Raw genomic sequence first — 20104 nt, forward strand, 5'->3', positions numbered from 1 at the left:
CTGAAAGATATACATAGATAAACAGTGTACTGCTAAGGCATATATTCCAAATCCTACAAATCTATACACCTAGACATTTCCATAGCCCTCATTACTATCGTACCTGAATGCTCAACTACTAACGGATGCTTTCCTTACAACACCCCTGTGAAGTAGGAAGTACAATACTATCCCCAGTTCCACACATGACGAACTCAGGCACAGCATAGACCAAGTGACTAGCCAATGTCACACAGGTCTTTACTGAATTATAATCTGATCAGGAGGTATAATCAGGGGTGCTGGAACAATTTTTAGGGCAGGGGGGAGGCTGCTGAGAGCTACTGAATCAAACTGTAAACCCTGTATATAGTGGAAACCACTTCAAGCCAAGGGGCGCAGCAGCATCCCCAGCACCACGGGTATAATTTAATCTAGCTCATGATTCTAAAATTATAGAAAGAACACATGTTTAGAGAACATAATTTGTGTCATCTGAAATGTAATAAATATACCTTTTGTAGACACTAATGACTTATTTTTAAACCATGTAAAAATCAGATATAAAACTAATCAGGAAGATTTCATTAAAAGGACATGGAGCAGTGTTTTTCATCGCTATAAAAATCATTTCGGAGAGATGGGTTGCCAGGTGTAAGCATTGGAATGGACATATGGCCCATTTTAAACTGGCTAGATTTCAGGATGATGGTGTCCTTTTAATGCAACCACACTGTGGTATTAAACTTTGAAATATGATATCATAAGGCTCTTACCTAAAATTAAGTGCATTCTATCTTTGTTTATCTCTGGCAAAGATTTAGTGGTAGATGGTGTTCCAGGTGCCTGGTTTAACATAATGGAAGAGGCACGTTTCTGTGAATTAGGCATTGCTGCAGCTGCTTCTTCTGGTGACTCAGAAGCATTAAATCCTGCACTGTTTAGCCAGAGTGCTACTGCATGTAGGATTGGAGCCCAGGAGTTCCGGTAGTGCAGTCTAGCTGTATCGATTGTCTCTGGAGTGTAAAATGCTCCACCTGTTAAATTAGCAAAGCAAATGCTAACTAGCAGAAAAAGTACATGTGTGTGTGAGAGAGAGGGCATATATTGTAAGCATACATATATAGGGTACATTTGCTGATGTAGATATTCAACTTTGATCCTTGTTACTGCTACCTGCAGCACAATTCTCCATGCCAACAGGACTAGCAGGCATCTGTATCATCTGTACCACTTCCTGTTCTTTGATCTAAAATATTTTCTGCTAGTAGATGATAAAGTGAGACTAAATTTCCTCCCTGTCCTAACTTTTTTCTATGCTGCATATGACTGAGGGAAATCCACAAAGACCTCAGAAACTGACAAAAAGAAAGACAAAGGACCAGGAGGATACGATACAATCCAAGAAATATTCTGCAAAACAAAAGAAATATCAGCCACCCTAGAAACCTTAGCCATAAAAAGCCAAGTACTGGCTCTATATCTGAGTCTCTCTTTTCCTTATTTAAGAAAAAAAAAGTTAAGATTTCTTAATTATGTCCCATTTACAGCTTTAAAACGTCTTAAAAACAAACACCCAAAAGTCTGAAAAATCTGTTACATTTGTCACTGAATATAAACTCTCATTAATTTATAATTAATTTGCAAAGTTAGTAAAACCCAAATAAATCTTTTCAGTGGAAACTTAACCTGGTTCAGCTGTTTAAAATGTTATCGTACATTGTAATTCTATGGATATATTACAGCCTTCCATGGATTAGAATGCAACAATTTATTGATTTCCTCACCAGTGGCCCCAAGCTTTCTTACATTTGAACCAGTGTTGCATGTACATATCAGTATTTTTCTGAGTTGGACTGTGACCTCTTCAAAGCAGGGACCTTGTTTCTTCATGTGTTTGGTAAAATACAATATATGCCACTCAGTCTAAAAGACCCTCAATCCTGCAATCCTGCCTATACTTAACTTTAAGCACAAGTTGTCCCATTGATTTCAATTAATTTATTCACATCTGTAAAGGTAAATGCATGCAAGTGTTTGGAGGACTGGGGTATGTCTACTATTACTAAAATAATCATAATGTGATCATTTATATTATCGTTCATGCATGTATTATATTATTCAATTCTCAATCATTATTTACTAATGTATTCTCATCTATTTGAATTCTCAATCATTAATATTTTCAGTGTATTTTTATGTTTTTATTATTCTAAAGTATGAACTTAGGCTAAAATTTCAAAACATGGTTGACTAAATCCATGTCTAGTTATCTAAAATAAAGTTGCCTTGTTTTCAGAAATGCTGAGCACTCACAACTCCCACAAATCAATGGAAGCAACAAATACTCAGTATCTTTGAAAAATCAGACAACTTTATTTTAGATAACTAGACACGGACTTAGGTAATCCTGGAAATGACTAATCGTGTTTAAAAAAAATGTGTACTTTATATTTTATATAAACTACAATCATAGAAAAGAATAGTGTATATTATAAGTTATGGGGAAACTTTAGGAATTAAATATATTTCAGACTTGTTTCATTCAATTTAAAGAGTGAGCAATTTTAGAATGAATTACACTTAGAGAATCTTTGTGTATTTTACTGTTGCTATAGTGCTTTGTCGAAATTAGAATTGCAATGAATGCTAACAAAACTAGATCTGTGTCACTGAAATGCCAGAGAAAGCTATGACTAAGTTTGAAATTCAAGTTAAATATATTGGCTTTGTTTCTGAACAGAATGCAGAAACTTCACTTGATTTTCTTTGGACATGATCCTGCACTATTAAAGGTCAACGCCAAAGTTCCCATTAGCATCAATGGTGAAGTTACAGGACTTCAGTGAAAATGCAATGTTATGGTTGAGATAAAGTTCTATGAGTTAGTTAATCACTAACTTTACATTATTTCGTCCCATTTATAGAACAGTTGTTATAGGTAGTAGAGAGTTTAACATTTGTTCTACTCCAGTCATTTCAAAGACTAAACACGGCAACTAACACATCCTGACTCTAGAGACAAAGTCATATGAAATATAGCACCAAAAGATATTTTCGATTGTTGAACATTTTTCTAAAGTAACTTTTCTGAAAAAACAGAGGTATAAATGAAATAAAAGATGTTTGGGATGACATACAAAACTCAGTTGTCGTTTCACCACACAGCAGTAATAGGTCATCTAAAATGCACACTGATGAAAGTTTATACCACTACACAAAACATTTACTTCAGCCTTAGGATTTCTGTCTATACATAATGAAAAAGGTATGCATCCAAGCGTTAGAGTTATGTTAGCGTTTCTGTAAATGCAAAACATATTTGGGAAGTGAGTAATTAATAGAAGAAATTCAAAATTCCTCCAACAATTCCTTACCAAGATCTTCATTCTGTCTTTCATAATCATAAAAAAAATGAATTGCTGTGCTTACCATCTGGTGGAAGCTGACTAGCAAATTCAGCTGGTAAAGTCAAAAGAGCATAGTCTTTCAATGCAGCTAGCCAAAGGCGACTCAGGATAGGCAGCTCAGGTTGTACAAGTGTTATCAAACTGTCTGGCGGTAGCTCATCTACAGTACCAAAATCCTCCTCCTCATCATCCGTATTCTTTATTGCTCGCTTTGGTTTGGTCTCTGCTTCCTTTTTAATTTTCATAGCTACAACATACACCTATAAAAACAGATACAAAATTTTTTACTTTAAAATTCTAAAAAGAAAAAGAAAAAAGCCTTCTTTCAATTAAATGACAAATTGCACTTGTAAATAACCTTTGTTTTAGCTGTTATGGAATATCATGAATAGTTTTACATTTTTGTGACAATATGAAAATACTTTAAAAATACCGCAAAATATCATACTAGAAAAATTTATGCTACACAACAGAGGGAAATAAAGATAGGAAAAATGAAAAAGCTATTATGTTTTATCAGTCTATATTTCCATGTTAAATCTGAGTGTGTTGCTAACATTCACAGCAGAGTGTAAAGCCAATCTGGCTACTCAGACTTTTAACCTGAAGAGTGTCAGTTAGGGCTCTTCTCACAGAAAATGCACAAATTTAACTTAATTTAATCTATTTAGGAATCAGTTTAGTTACATCAGTGCAATTCACTTGTAGGTTTACTCTTAAATCAGTTTAGGAAGGAATAAAATCAATTTAGTTTCATTCAGGTCACATTCTGTGTGTAGCTCAGGCCGTGTGAATAAGTGTTTCTTCTTTTTTGATTGTGTACTGTTCTGTAGAGGGTCTGTAAATTGGTATCTGTGGTACCCAGCATGGAGGGCTGAGGGAAAATTTTAAAGCACTTACAGAATGACACATATTATGCAAATAAGCAGAAAGATTGGGGGAAAAGATTTGCAATAGGAACAAAAAGCAGTGTTTTTAGAAAAGAAATATAGCAGACATAAATGTTCCCACACAACAGATGCTTTGCTTCAGATCAAAGCTGAAAATAGCTTAACACTATAGGGCTGAAGTGCTAATACTTTCCTTATTTTCTCAAAATAACTTCCAAGGAAATTAAATGCAAGAGAACTACAGTATGTTAATGCAATAGAGAAAACAAAGACCTGCTTGTGCTCAGCTTCTTCAAAACACTGTTCACTACTTCTATTCACTAAAGTAACGCTTTATAAAACAATGCACAATGGCATATATAGCCAAGTTCACACAAAGTAGTCTCTTTAATCAGTACTTTTATTCTTGCATTATAAAATGTATAGTGCAAATGGTTTCAGAAAAGCTTTAGTAAGACCTGGACCCATCTGTGTTCCATTTGGCACACCATATTCAGGGACCTCTGTAATAGCTTTCACGTCACACATGCTCATTAAATACACCCACATTTAAAAGGTTATTCACAATACAGTAGTTCCAGCCAACAAAAAGAGCACCCTCACCATTAAAAATAGAGATTAAAACGATAAATGAAACCAGAACATTTTTACAACATTTCATCATTTAAAGTGTCTTGCAGCACAGTATTTACATTTTAAAAATATTTTCTGTCCAATAATTTCTTATGCTCACTATCTCATCTGACTCCTATATTAACTGTTGGCCTGATTTTCAGAGGTACTAGACTCCCACTGCTCCTATTAACTTCAGTCGTATTTGTGGGAGCTCAGCCCTTCTGAAAATGAGGCCATTTTTCTACTACTTCATCAAACTACTCACACTGCTAGAATGACAGTTCATGCTTGGCCAAACATTCAGATAGTTTCTCTTTCAAGTACCTTTTAATTTAACCCACATGGACATCCTAATTAATTACCATACACAATGTTATTTGTGAAATCCATCATTTTTAGATACTTGTATGTTCCTTGGTATCTTACATTCCCAAACAATGACTTCAGTAGCCCTGTAGTTTATTATTCCCTATTTGGAGAATTCCTGGCTAATTAGTAGGACCCTACCAAATTCATGGTCCATCTTGGTCAATTTCATGGTCACAGGATTTTAAAAATCATAAATTTCATGATTTCAGCTATTTAAATCTGAAATTTCCCGCTATTGTGATTGTAAGGGTCCTGACCCAAAAAGGAGTTGTGGGGTGGTCACAAGGTTACTGTAGAGGGGTTTTGCGGAACTGCTACCCTTACTTCTGTGCTGCTGCTGGAGGTGGCCCTGCCTTCAAAGTTGGGCAGCTGGAGAGTGGCAGCTGCTGGCTGAGGATCCCAGCTCTGAAGGAAGCGCCACCGCCAGCAGCAGCACAGAAATGAGGATGGCATAGCATTGTATTGTCACCCTTACTTCTGCGCTGCTGCCTGCAGAGATGGGCCCTTAGTCAGCAGCTGCCACTCTCTGGCCGCCCAGCTCTGAAAGCAGCAGCACAGAAGTAAGGATGGCATGATATGGTATTGCCTTCCTTACTTCTGGACTGCTGCTGGCAAGGCGCTACCTTCAGAGCTGGGTACCCGGTCAACAGCTGCCGCTCTCTAACCACTCAGCTCCAAAGGCAGAACAGAAGTAAGGATGGCCATACCATGACCTCCCCAAAATAACCTTGCGACCCCCCTGCAACTCCCTTTTGGGTCAGGACCCCCAATTTGAGAAATGCTGGTCTCCCCCATGAAATCTGTATAGTATAGGATAAAAGCACACAAAAGGCCAGATGTTACCAGGGGGACAGAGGGGGGACCAGATTTCATGGTCCATGATGCTTTTTTCATGGCCTTGAATTTGGTAGGGTCCTACTAATTAGCTATGCTTTGATTTAACCAGCTCATCCTTGAGTTTTGTTTTTAAATGAACAGGCAAGGACATGGGAAGGAAATCAACATCTGACAGAGTCTGGAAATTCTCAGGGGGCGTGGGTATGCACAATGGGTGGGATGGAGGAAAGGTGGAGCTGTGGGGAAGCCATGGGGAGGAGAGAGAATAGAAGCAACGTGACGAATGTGGACAAGTTAGACAGAGAGAAGATGAAGCACTGCAGAGACAGGCATGGAGAACCAAAAGCCTGGAGAGGGTGGGAGGAAGTCAGAGTAGCTGGAAAAGATAGAAGCTTTGGGGCTGGCTGGCCGGCCAGCTGGCTAAAAGGATGAGAAGTTGCAGCTGTGCTACAGTAACTAATCTGAGGTATAAGGTAAATATAAATGCTGAATGTTTACCTCAGCCCAGGCTTTCAAGACTGCCAGTTTTTCCATAGTCGTGGCACTCTCTCGGTAAAGCTGACTGGAAGACCCCTTTCCTGCTTGCACTTTGTCCAGGGAGGAGACAAGGAGATTGTGAACTCGGCGAAGATCATTCAGGTCACTTACAACCTCACTTCCTATCCATGTGCTACATACCTAAGCAAGAAAATTTAAAATCATTCTCAAAGATTTTTTTGGAAGGAATCATGCACAATGATACCTGCTCAAGCAAGCACAGATTTTTTTATGCAAAGTTAAAATCTTTCTGTAACATCCTAATAGCCCCCTTTGACAAACAACAGTCTAGCTAAGTTTTTCCTTTTCATGATACTCTAGACGGGCTTAAATCAGTAGTTACAAGCATAAAGATGGTGTTTGCAGAGCTGATGGCATCTGCAATATATATTGTAGATACCTGTAAAATATGCCATGTAATATTAAGCAGAGATGTTTGTGTTTATTTATGAACCACAGTAACTAGCATAAACAATAATATTTTTACTCTGTTCTTGAGTATGTCAGCCTAATCATGCAAAATACAATTTTTTTCATCACATTTGTTTTGAATTGTGTACTGGATACTAGCCCTTTTAAAAGTAACCTATAAACAACTTTTTTTTTTAAATCTAGCAATTGTAAAATGACGTACTAAACGTCCCCCAAATCACCAGAATAAGATGGGCTTTAAAGCACACTAACAACTTCTTTCCTGTTTCAAGTTATTTTTTAAAACGGTCCAATTATCCATATCTTAGCATGTCTGTAAAAGGTTTTTTCCCAAAACCATGTCCTATAAAAATCAATAAAACATTTTTTGGGACTATGAGTGTTTGGGGTTTTTAAAAAAAAACTTAAACAGATCCTTAAGATTTAGACATCATGCAGACCACCTGTTCAGCACTATGCCCCAGCAATCATCCTCTTAAATACAATCACACTTTCGAAGCTGTAACACCACAGAAAGAAGCCCATTTATAGGGGTCCCATAAAGTTAAAGATTTCCAGTGGGGATAATGTCTGTGACAAGCTTTGTGACAATTACTAGCTTTGTATTGAGCTGAATAATGCACCTTCCCCCAACTCCTTTCATGGAGAGAAGAGCTGTGAACGGGGGGTATTTTCCAGTATTACTGCATACTGATAAGATGACCATGGGAGACAGATTCTCTCTTTATGACACCCAATGCCACCTAGGAGATGGGAAAGCACCTTTATTACTGAGTCAAAAGGCACCTAAATTCCTCCTCTGTCCAACATCATCTTCACTTCAACAGGTTCCCCAGACAAGTTGAAGGGAACAGATGTCATTATCCTTCTTCCCAAGTAATGGAATCTTCCATTCCTCTGCAAGGGCCGTGTTAGAGGTATAAAAATTACACTGTATGTCATCTAGAGGAGGTGACAGCAGAATATTCACACGTCTATGAACATGAGCGGTAGGCACAGTAGAATCTTAACCCACTCCATCATAAGCAGCGGTAGCAGATTCTCCCCACACATGGAGGGAAGGCAGTGGAAGAATTTTGTGCATCTCCTTCCCTCAATATGGGCAGGTTACAACATTTCCCCAAGACAACGGCAATTCTTTGATCCCAGTGGAACTGTTGGGCAGAGAAGGGGGAAGAGGCAGATTCATGGGGCTCAAGTTTAAAAAAACGTGTCTCTCTCTCATAGCTTTCTGGTGCAGCTGGTCAAAAAAAAAGAAAAGAAGAAAACATTCTCCACAAAAAAAAAATTGTCAGTTTATTTTCTGTGTTTCTTTTAAGTTTTCCAAACCAGCTATACTTGCTGGTCAAATTCTAGGGTGGCACTGGAGCTCACCATTGCCTCAAATTATTTGATCAGATTAAAGATACCTATTTCTCAACAGATCTGTTAGCCTCACAACAACCAAAACAAAGAGCACAATATGCAAGTCCCATTTTCAATTATGGTTAGTAGCAGTGTATTGTCGAAGTGCCTACTAGCCCTAGTAATGGACCAGGACCCTTCATTTAAAAACAGATATCAATAAAGTTATAAACCATATTTATATGTAGCTATTTACTACTGGTTGCAGAAAAGCAATACAAAAAGATTTCTTAACGTAATGCCCCAAAGGATTTCTGCACTACTGAACAACAAAATATATTACCTGGAGCCTCTATCAGTGCTCCTAATAAATAAAGTTACATGATAAGTTTCGCAAAAAGAAAAGGAGTACTTGTGGCACCTTAGAGACTAACCAATTTATTTGAGCATAAGCTTTCGTGAGCTACAGCTCACTTCATCGGATGCATACTGTGGAAAGTGTAGAAGATCTTTTATACACACAAAGCATGAAAAAATACCTCCCCCCACCCCACTCTCCTGCTGGCAATAGCTTATCTAAAGTGATCACTCTCCTTACAATGTGTATGATAATCAAGCTGGGCCATTTCCAGCACAAATCCAGGTTCTCTCACACACACCCCCCCCCCCCCCCCCCACAAACCCACTCTCCTGCTGGTAATAGCTTATCTAAGGTGACCACTCTCCTTACAATGTGTATGATAATCAAGGTGGGCCATTTCCAGCACAAATCCAGGGTTTAACAAGAACGTCTCGGGGGGGGGGGGTTAGGATAGAACAAGGGGAAATAGGTTACCTTGCATAATGATTTAGCCACTCCCAGTCTCTATTCAAGCCTAAGTTAATTGTATCCAATTTGCAAATGAATTCCAATTCAACAGTTTCTCACTGGAGTCTGGATTTGTGTCCATTTATTCTTTTACGTAGAGACTGTCCAGTTTGACCAATGTACATGGCAGAGGGGCATTGCTGGCACATGATGGCATATATCACATTGGTGGATGTGCAGTTGGCAACAGGCTTTGTTGCAAGGATAGGTTTCTGGGTTAGACACACCCCTGGAACCCCGACCTGGGATATTCTATCTACTACCCAAGATCCATAAACCTGGAAATCCTGGGCGCCCCATCATCTCAGGCATTGGCACCCTGACAGCAGGATTGTCTGGCTACGTAGACTCCCTCCTCAGGCCCTACGCTACGAGCACTCCCAGCTACCTTCGAGACACCATTGACTTCCTGAGGAAACTACAATCCATCTGCAGTTTCCACAGTATGCATCTGATGAAGTAAGCTGTAGCTCACGAAAGCTTATGCTCAAATAAATTGGTTAGTCTCTAAGGTACCACAAGTACTCCTTTTCTTTTTGCGAATACAGACTAACACGGCTGTTACTCTGAAACCTACAATCCATCGGTGATCTTCCTGATAACACCATCCTGGCCACTATGGATGCAGAAGCCCTCTACACCAACATTCCACACAAAGATGGACTACAAGCCGTCAAGAACACTATCCCCGATAATGTCACGGCTAACCTGGTGGCTGAACTTTGTGACTTTGTCCTCACCCAGAACTATTTTACATTTGGGGACAATCTATACCTTCAGATCAGCGGCACTGCTATGGGTACCCGCATGGCCCCACAGTATGCCAACATTTTTATGGCTGACTTAGAACAACGCTTCCTCAGCTCTCGTCCCCTAACGCCCCTACTCTACTTGCGCTACATTGATGACATCTTCATCATCTGGACCCATGGAAAAGAAGCCCTTGAGGAATTCCACCATGATTTCAACAATTTCCATCCCACCATCAACCTCAGCCTGGTCCAGTCCACATAAGAGATCCACTTCCTGGACACTACAGTGCTAATAAATGATGGTCACATAAACACCACCCTATACCGGAAACCTACTGACCGCTATTCCTACCTATATACCTCCAGCTTTCACCCTGACCACACCACACGATCCATCGTCTACAGCCAAGCTCTGTGATACAACCGCACTTGCTCCAACCCCTCAGACAGAGACAAACACCTACAAGATCTCTATCAAGCATTCTTACAACTACAATATCCACCTGCTGAAGCGAAGAAACAGATTGATAAAGCCAGAAGAGTTCCCAGAAGTCACCTACTGCAGGACAGGCCTAACAAAGAAAATAACAGAACGCCACTAGCCATCACCTTCAGCCCCCAACTAAAACCCCTCTAACGCATTATTAAGGATCTACAACCTATCCTGAAGGATGACCCAACACTCTCACAAATCCTGGGAGACAGGCCAGTCCTTGCCTACAGACAGCCCCCCAACCTGAAGCAAATACTCACCAGCAACCACATACCACACAACAGAACCACTAACCCAGGAACCTATCCTTGCAACAAAGCCCGTTGCCAACTGTGCCCACATATCTATTCAGGGGACACCATTGCAGGGCCTAATAACATTAGCCACACTATCAGAGGCTCATTCACCTGCACATCCACCAATGTGATATATGCCAGCATGTGTCAGCAATGCCCCTCTGCCATGTACACTGGTCAAACTGGACAGTCTCTACATAAAAGAATAAATGGACACAAATCAGATGTCAAGAATTATAACATTCATAAACCAGTCGGAGAACACTTCAATCTCTCTGGTCACGCGATTACAGACATGAAAGTTGCAATTCTTCAACAAAAAAACTTCAAATCCAGACTCCAGCGAGAAACTGTTGAATTGGAATTCATTTGCAAATTGGATACAATTAACTTAGGCTTGAATAGAGACTGGGAGTGGCTAAATCATTATGCAAGGTAACCTATTTCCCCTTGTTCTTTCCTAACCCCCCCCGACGTTCTTGTTAAACCCTGGATTTGTGCTGGAAATGGCCCACCTTGATTATCATACACATTGTAAGGAGAGTGGTCACCTTAGACAAGCTATTACCAGCAGGAGAGTGGGTTTGTGTGTGTGGGGGGGGGGTTGGGGGGGGGACCTGGATTTGTGCTGGAAATGGCCCAACTTGATTATCATACACATTGTAAGGAGAGTGATCACTTTAGATAAGCTATTGCCAGCAGGAGAGTGGGGTGGGGGGAGGTATTTTTTCATGCTTTGTGTGTATAAAAGATCTTCTACACTTTCCACAGTATGCATCTGATGAAGTGAGCTGTAGCTCACGAAAGCTTATGCTCAAATAAATTGGTTAGTCTCTAAGATGCCACAAGTACTCCTTTTCTTTTTGCGAATACAGACTAACACGGCTGTTACTCTGAAACCTGTCATGATAAGTTTCCAAATTTTCCAGTACTGGGGATATCTACTACTATTTTTCTTTTCTCACTCTTTTCCTAAAAACAAGAAAAGAAATCACACACAGATACACTTTTGAAATATGTCAAGTTTTTACTATAGAGTCTTAATATTTTTCTCTGTACCTGGCAGGCTTTTGCTATTATGTCAGAAGGGGTATCTTGGGAAAAAGCTGGTCTTAGAGCAGCTCCAACCTACGTAAAAAGAAAAAAAAAAAAAAGGATTAAATGAGGCTTACAAACACACACAAAATGTATAGAGCATAACAGAGCGCTGGATTTGGAATCAAAACTCCATCGACAGTTATCCTTATTTTATGTTGCCTATAGAAATTTGTAATACTATGCCTTTAAAAAAAAACAACAACAACCTTTGTACTGCACCTTTCACCCATTCCTCCTTACAAGGAGCATCTCCTTTTTGAACCACATTTATCTTTGTCACATACAAACATAGTGTCCTCTCATATTACTGAGAACCATTCACATCAGAAATGCTGAATCATGAAATTGCTATTATAGGCCTTGTTGATTATCACGGAGATATTCCCATAACAGCTACAGCTATCTGCCCTATTACTATTTTCACTGTCTTTCTGTAGATGCACTTAAAAACGACTACCATTTGAAAGGCATTACCAGTGCTATTGGTATTCCTCATTTTAACTCTAATTATCTGTCAAACCAATAGGATCTTTCAAAATAGAAAATAACTTAAATGCAACAACTGTAGATTCTTTATTCATAGTTTAAACAGGTCCCTGGTAGTGTGGAGCTTACAGCCTATACTTGGTCAACTACTGCTGCTTCTAAGGTTCTGTGGATACCAACACTACACATAAGGATTGGTGGAACCCGTTGTGAGGGGTTCGGTCACAGAGACCCCTTGGGACTGTCACCCAACATGCTGAAATTACCTCTCAGCCCATTTTCCCTGCCAGCTTGCGACTCCAGAACCCTGCCTGGTTGAGCCAGACACGCTAGCCTGCTGCAACACAGACCCAGGGTCTGGTCCATGCCCCCAAAGCTGCAAACTTAACTGAGAACAGCTCAGCAGGTTACCTGTCTCCAGCACCAAGATACCGAGTTCCCAATGGGATCCAAACACCAAATAAATCCATTTTACTCTGTATAAAGCTTATACAGGGTAAATCCATAAATTGTTCACTCTCTATAACACAGATAGCTGTGCATATCTCTCTGTTTGCTCCCCCAGGTATTAATCACTTACTCTGATTGTTTATTAACAAACAAAAGTGATTTTATTAAGTATAAAAAGTAGGATTTAAGTGGTTCCAAGTAAAACCAGACAGAACAAAGTAAGTCACCAAGCAAAATAAAGCAAAAACACGCCAGTCTAAGCCTAATACAATAAGAAACTGATTACAGGTAAAAATCTCACCCTCAGATATGTTTTAATAAGCTTCTTTCACAGACTAGACTCCTTCCTAGTCTGGGCCCAATCCTTTCCCCTGGTACCATCTTTGTTAGATCCAGCAGACATTTCAGGTGGTAAGCAGGGGTTTTCTTATGACTGGCCCCTTTTGTCCACCCCCTTTTATAGCTGTGGCACAAGGCAGGAATATTTTGTCTCTAGGTCCCCATCCCTCCATCTAAATTGAAAAGTACCTGATTTAAGATGGATTCCAGTATGATGTGACATGGTCACATGTCCTGTGAGACCCCAGCCTCCATTCTTCCTGGGCTTGCCCACACATACACAGGAAGGTTTGCAAGTAAACAGAGCCATTTACAGTTCATTGATTCTGAAGCTCCCTTAATGGCCTCCACTTAATATGTTTATATCAGTAATACAAGTTTATATCTTATTCTCCTAACTTCAGACATAGAAATAATACATGCAAACAAATAGGATGAACACACTCAGTAGATTATAAGCTTTGTAATGATACCTTACAAGAGATCTTTTGCATAAAGCACATTTTAGTTACATCATATTCACATTCATAAGCATATTTTCATAAAGCATATGGAGTGCAACATCACATCCGTAGCCTCAGACAGCTGAGCCCAGCAGTTAAGGGCAGAGTTAGCCTGAAGCTGGGAGATACTCTGAATAAAGTCAGTGTTCCAAAAGAAGTGATGCCTTGGTTGGGCAAGTTTGATACTAAAAAGTTTCAAAGGGCTTCACTGAAATAACCTAACATGCCGTCTGAAACAGTGCCGAGGCTGTGGTAGTATCTCCCCACAATTTGGATACACTGCTGCAGAGCCCTGCATTGCCCCAGAGACACGGACAATCTCTATGCCCTGCATGAAGTCTCAGTTCATATTTCCTCAAGACAGTCTGAACCCTTTGAGATTTTCATGGCTGGATTTGCACTGAACTGACAGTAATTGTGGGGAGGACCAGCAGATTTTCAGGCATTTTTTCTGGGACTGGATCCGTGAGCAAATCGCACAGGCTGAGACAATCAGGGGTCTTTCTCAGGCACAGCATGAATTGTGCAGTCTATCAGGGACATTATTCAACTGAATTCTGAACATTTATAGTCACTGAGACACTTCTCTGTTTTGAGAAGGAAAGGCAGAGAAAACAGAACACGCGCACAAAAAATACAGCAAAAGCCATCTCAGAGTTTGATGTGCCAGAGAACTACTTTGACTAGTAATGTAGACTCGGAGGTTGAGAGTGAAAACAATGGTCTCAGTGGAATGGGAGAAGCTGGATATAAACTACAGGATACATCAATATGGAGGCAGAACTTAAGCCAGAGCATAGTAGGTGTTCTGAATGCTGGAGAAGGATAAGTGGACTCAAAGCTCTGGATGCACTGACAACTCAGCACTATCCTCAGGAAGAAAGGTCTCATGGAGCACAAAAACATCCCAATCAGGAATGGAAGAAGGAGATGTAAAGACTTAAAAGAATTAATTACACCCCATTCTGGCAGGAGCTGGTGTACCACAACTGAATTTTGTTTTCTTTTTAAAGGAGCAGAGCAATGAATACCAACAGTGGAGCACTTGCAAAAAATTATGGGGAAAAGGCTAAGTAATAAAGCATCATGAGATTCTGGATGCTCCACAGCTGAAGAGCTGGTTGAAATCCCAATGAAAGAGACCACTAGAGCAGGGAGGATAACTAATCAGCTCAGGAGGTGTGGTATGAAATTGACCAACTGGAATCAACATACCTTAGAACTCTGAGATAAGTATTGTCAGAGAGCAATTCCTTGTATTTGGGCATGAGCAGGTCTCTGGTGATCTTTGTGATAGCAGTTTCACTGGAGTGAAGAAAGCAGAAGGCAGATGGAAATGGATTAAGCAAGGGGTGGGGAGAGAGACAAAGAAGTCAAAACAAACAGCCCTATTGGGGAGATTCTAGGTATATGAAATGAGAGGGTAGGTGAAAAGGTAGCCAGAGCAAATGGCAGGGTTCTTCAGGATAGGGGAAGCAATGTGGGAAATCAGCCAGAGATCAGAGAGGTGTTGAAGATAGGTTGATGTTGAGAGAGAGACAGCACGCAAGCCCAAAAAAGAACCTGAGGCAAGAGGGACTGGGTCTAAGGGACAGGAGTAGGGGTTATAGGCAGACAGAAAGACAGAGAGCTCTACGTCAAAGACTGGAGTGAAGAAGAACAGAGTTGAAGAGGAGAGTTGATAAATCCCTGACAGATAGTGTCAGTCCTGTCTTTCAAAGTATTTGACAAGAGCCGAAGCAGAACAGAATAGAGAAAGGGTTCTCAAACTGGGGATCACAAGGTGGTTAAATGGGGGTCATGGGCTGATAGCCCCAAGTCTGGCTATGCATGGGGGGACTGTCAGCCCTGAGCCCCCATTCAATTTAAATTAAATTTAAAAACCCTGATTTTAATTTATAAGGACCGGGGTCACACTCAGAGGCTTGCTGTGTGAAAGGGGTCACCAACACAAAAAGTCTGAGAACCACTGGAATAGAGGAAGAATGAAGGGATAAACAGGACAGAGGAGAAAGCCAAAAGTGCAGAAGAGCTGCTGAGTGAAGCACACATGGGACCTATTCAGGGAGCACAAAGCAAAGCCAAATGTACAGTGGTTGAAACCAGCATAGTCATGAGACTTCCACTACAGTTGCTCCAGTTCCTGTTGGAGCTGTGCTGTCAGGTGGGAAGAAGGTGCCTCAACAGTTAGCCTTCTCCTACAACAGATATCCCAGGAATTACAGAATTAGGAATATGCACTGCCTCTCTACTTCTCTCATCAGATAATCCCTCCCATTCGAAGAGACAATTCTATATAAATTAGAAGTGACAGGACACTCGATTCTAATTCCCTTCCCATAGGTTCTTCCACCAAAGGGGATTAAATGGACCAGTGAATTATCTTGGACCATAACTAAAACGTCTTATGTAGTTTATATGCCACATTTAAGTTCAATTATAAATTGGAGATTTATATTCCAGATTTTGTACATATCAGCAAAATATGCACACAGCCAACACTGGTAGACTAAGTAAGGCTCAGTTTTATACCTTATGCCATAAGATTGTGAAATCAAAAACACAATAACTTCAAAAGTTAAGGTCTCCAAAACAACATGAAATCAGTCATGCAGCAAATGGTATTCTTTTAACAAAATAAAACCATAAAGGCAGGAATCAGAATAACTGCATACTTTGCACATACATAGCTCCCTATATCTAAAGATAGCAAACTGCTTTATAAAAACATTAAATAACCAAAAGGGGCAAAATGAGTTTGAATCAATTTTTCTCATTTTATAGTCACTCGTCACTGTTCTAAAGAATATTTCTCTCCCCTGTTGCTGTGTGAAAGACCCCCACAAAAACTGTGGAAGCTCACCGACTGAAATCCGGATCTGGCAAACATTTACATATGTGCTTAAATTTTGCACTAAAGTCAATGAGACAATGTGTGTGTAAATATTTGCAGGATCAGGACCAACAGCGAAATTGACTATACATGCAAAGTGTCATCAAATGCACAAAGTAAACAAACAGAAAAAACTGAGGAAAAAAATAATCTCTTCCAGTTACAGTAATTTTAGGGGTAACCCACTATTCTCACAACTAAGTAATTCTGACCAAAAACGATTTTTAAATTGGCTGTCTCCTTTTAACTCTCAACACTCCTTTGAAGTACGGGTTCAATATCATTCCCATTTTAAGAATGAAGAAATTGAGGCACAGGGTTTGAGGGACTTAACCAACCTCACACAACAAGTCAGTGATATCCAGGAATAATAAACTCAGATCCCAGCTTCCATTCCTGTGCTTTCACAGATTTCTGGCCTAATTTACAGAACAGGGGTGCATTCATTAATCCCTGAGAAAAATAGATTTATTAGGTTCAATCTGGAATGGAATCAAAGTGCTCTTTTCAAATTTCTAATTCTGCCAGAGAAATGGCCATTATGGTTGCCAAAATATAAATTTCACCCTAATATTTAGATTTCAAGGATCAGTGGCAACTGATTTTTTGGAACTTTTGCCAGTTACTAAATTATAATAAATAGGTAGAGGAGATACAGAAATAATTTTGAAGGGGTGAATAAATTGGTGTCTGCAGTACATTCTCACACACACAAAGTTCCTTCACAAGTCATTTAAAACTACAAACTGTTCTCAAAACTGACACTGGCATATTGACAGAAAAATATACAGTTTCCTAAACATATAAAGGAGGACTCACATTAGCCTGATACTGCTCCAGTATCACATGACCTGGAAACTCTGGCTCAGGAACTGATGCAAATTTCTTGATAATGTCTTCAAGTGCCTGGAGACCAGCCATCCGCAGCTGGTTGCTGTGATCAGTTGCAGCCATGAATGCCATACGGATGAGGTCGGAGAGATGGAGCACTAAAAGATCATCTGAAAATAAAAATAATAAAGTCATTAACTAAGTTAAAGATATTCAACTGATGTCCATATCAACACACCTTAGAACTCTGAGACACTTGTAACTATTCATAAATTTCTAACAGGGAGAGTATGTTATAATATGCAAATTTCGCCCAATCTTGAAAAAAAAATTAGTTGCGTATTTTGAAAAAAATTTAATTGAATATACTTGTTTTATTATTATTAATATAAATGATCACTTCAGATTTCTGAAATGCCTGTTGTGAAAAACTAAGTGTTATGAATTTGAATCAAAGTAAAAGGAAAGGTCATGAGAAAAAATTGCTCTGAATGTTAAAATGCTTCATGTCCGCTTTGAGAACATTTTGCAAAAACAGATTTAACGACTTGTTCCTCATGTTGACAGAAAACCTTGAATGCAATTGCTGTTACAGTCCTATGCCTACAGTGACCCCTGCTGATAAAGGAAGATCTGATCAATTCTAAAACTCAGGTACTGTAGCCAGCCACTGAGTATTGCAGGTAATATTAATATTTATTTGGGTGCAAATGGGGTTATGTCCTCACTTCTTTGGGACGAACAGCTGGATCCAGACCCTGGGTGAAAGAAAAATGTGTGACGACAGCAAGGGGTAGAGGAAAATAATCCAGAAATCAGTAACATTTCTGTGGAAACTTTTCTTCATTTGTTTTTCTTAACATCCTAATCTTAGCTTTTAATGCCAGATATTGTAAGTAATAATTTTTTAAAAATGAATTTCCTTAATTTATTAAAATGTGATATTGAAAAGGACTAATAAAAATCAACAGAAAAGTAGTAAACCCTACAGATGTTATTTTCAAATCTCTAGATTTTAAGAGAGTTTGTAACTGGTTATGCGAGAACATCTGTGAAGAATATAATGTGAGGTAACAGCACATGACTACTGAAACATGGCTGACTCTCTCATGTTTACCATATAATTATGAAATAAATCAACTGGAATATAAATACTGTACTTACATTTATAGAGCATAGTACACAGAGCAGTATAAACAACTCATTGGCTGTATGCAATTTTAGTTTGTACTGACTTTGCTAGTGTATTTTATGTAGCCTGTTGTAAAACTAGGCAAATATCTAGATGAGTTGATGTACCCCCTGGAAGACTTCTGCGTTCATGTGCCCTTGGTTGAAAACACTGTGTTAGAGTGTAATGAGAGTTATTTATTGAGGTGTGGGGTCTGTCAGGGAAACTGGTCAATGTGACATGCGGTGATGAAGACATGCTAAAGGAGGATACCTTAACCGAACATTTCTCTGCTTTTAATAGTTTGCATGGACAGCTGCTCCCCTTACTCAGGCTTACCTGTTCTTTAACAAAGTTTTCTTTTTGTGGGTATCTTATACCCTTAATATATCTCTTTACAGCTAAGTTTAAACAAAAACACATGCAAATGCTTTAATTACTTTTAGGGTTTCTGAGTTTGGCTGAACGGGCCATGGCCAGATCAAAGTGAGCCTTATTCGCATTCTCACACAGCATGATAATTCGACACAGGCAATCGGCAGCAAATACACGAGTGGCCCAGCGAGGAGCCACAGAAGGCTTCGATTTATCCTCTTCACCCAGAGTAGTAAACATTGTGTCGTCATCCATCTCATCTTTCTTCTCTGATTCTTCATCCTTTCCTCCTCCCAAAGGAGCTGCAGTGCTCATGTCTACATCAGAGACACAAAGTCATAAAATTTAGCAATTCCACTGTTAGTAGTAATTTTCAGAAACAATTTACAATGTGAAGTTGTCAACTCTTACAATCCATTCAAAATTAAAATGGAGACTAACTTTTCTATAGGAATTATGGCATTTGAAAATGGAGAAGGGCACAGTAAAGGAATATTAGTAAGTAAAGATGTTTTTTCCCTTCAGCATACTAAAAGTATCCTTCATCTTTTTGAAAGATAAAAAAATGACATTCCTAAAACTCTAGCTCTCTGAAGGTCTCTATTACAAAAAATCCCCACTTCCGGGTCCTGTAGCTTAGAAATTTAAACTGTTAAACTGTCAATGCAGAGGATACTGCTGTTACCCATGCTTGAACTCTCATTCCCTTTTAGTAAAAGATAAAATGCATATTAAATGAAAACAAAATGAAAGGCCAATATTGTGGGAAAGGCAAATGGGCAATTTATTCTAGCACCACACACAAACATGTTTGAGAACAAGCATTACAGGTACTGAAAATAATTTTATTTTCTCCAAATTTGACTACTGTAATAGATTCCCAGATCAGGATATGAACAAAATGTCAGGGATCTCAACAAAAAGACTATTAGCTAGAAACTGATATGGAAAACCTCAGTATCATTTTGATGCTCTGAGAACTGGACAAGGGATTACACGAAAGCTACCACAGCAACAAGAAGAAACTTATCAGAGGGATAAACTATCTCAACTGAAAAAAGAAAAGGAGTACTTGTGGCACCTTAGAGACTAACAAATTTATTTGAGAATAAGCTTTCATGAGCTACAGCTCACTT

At 39.3% G+C, this 20104-nt stretch overlaps 1 protein-coding gene across 18 annotated transcripts in view; it reads right to left on the reverse strand.

The window, feature by feature from the left end:
• Window positions 1-20104, reverse strand: part of HEATR5B (HEAT repeat containing 5B) — a 93525-nt gene that overhangs the window by 15206 nt on the left and 58215 nt on the right. For all 18 annotated transcript variants that reach the window (XM_043543405.1, XM_037895426.2, XM_037895425.2 and 15 more), the window contains 6 exons: window positions 19034-19285; window positions 17411-17592; window positions 11882-11950; window positions 6599-6778; window positions 3412-3649; window positions 756-1016 (listed from right to left, as the gene is read on the reverse strand). In XM_043543405.1, the coding sequence (XP_043399340.1) occupies window positions 756-1016; window positions 3412-3649; window positions 6599-6778; window positions 11882-11950; window positions 17411-17592; window positions 19034-19285 (1182 nt within the window). The remainder of the gene's footprint in view (window positions 1-755; window positions 1017-3411; window positions 3650-6598; window positions 6779-11881; window positions 11951-17410; window positions 17593-19033; window positions 19286-20104) is intronic.

The sequence above is a fragment of the Chelonia mydas genome, chromosome 3, assembly GCF_015237465.2.
Source record: "Chelonia mydas isolate rCheMyd1 chromosome 3, rCheMyd1.pri.v2, whole genome shotgun sequence".
In the NCBI taxonomy this organism is placed as follows: domain Eukaryota; kingdom Metazoa; phylum Chordata; order Testudines; family Cheloniidae; genus Chelonia; species Chelonia mydas.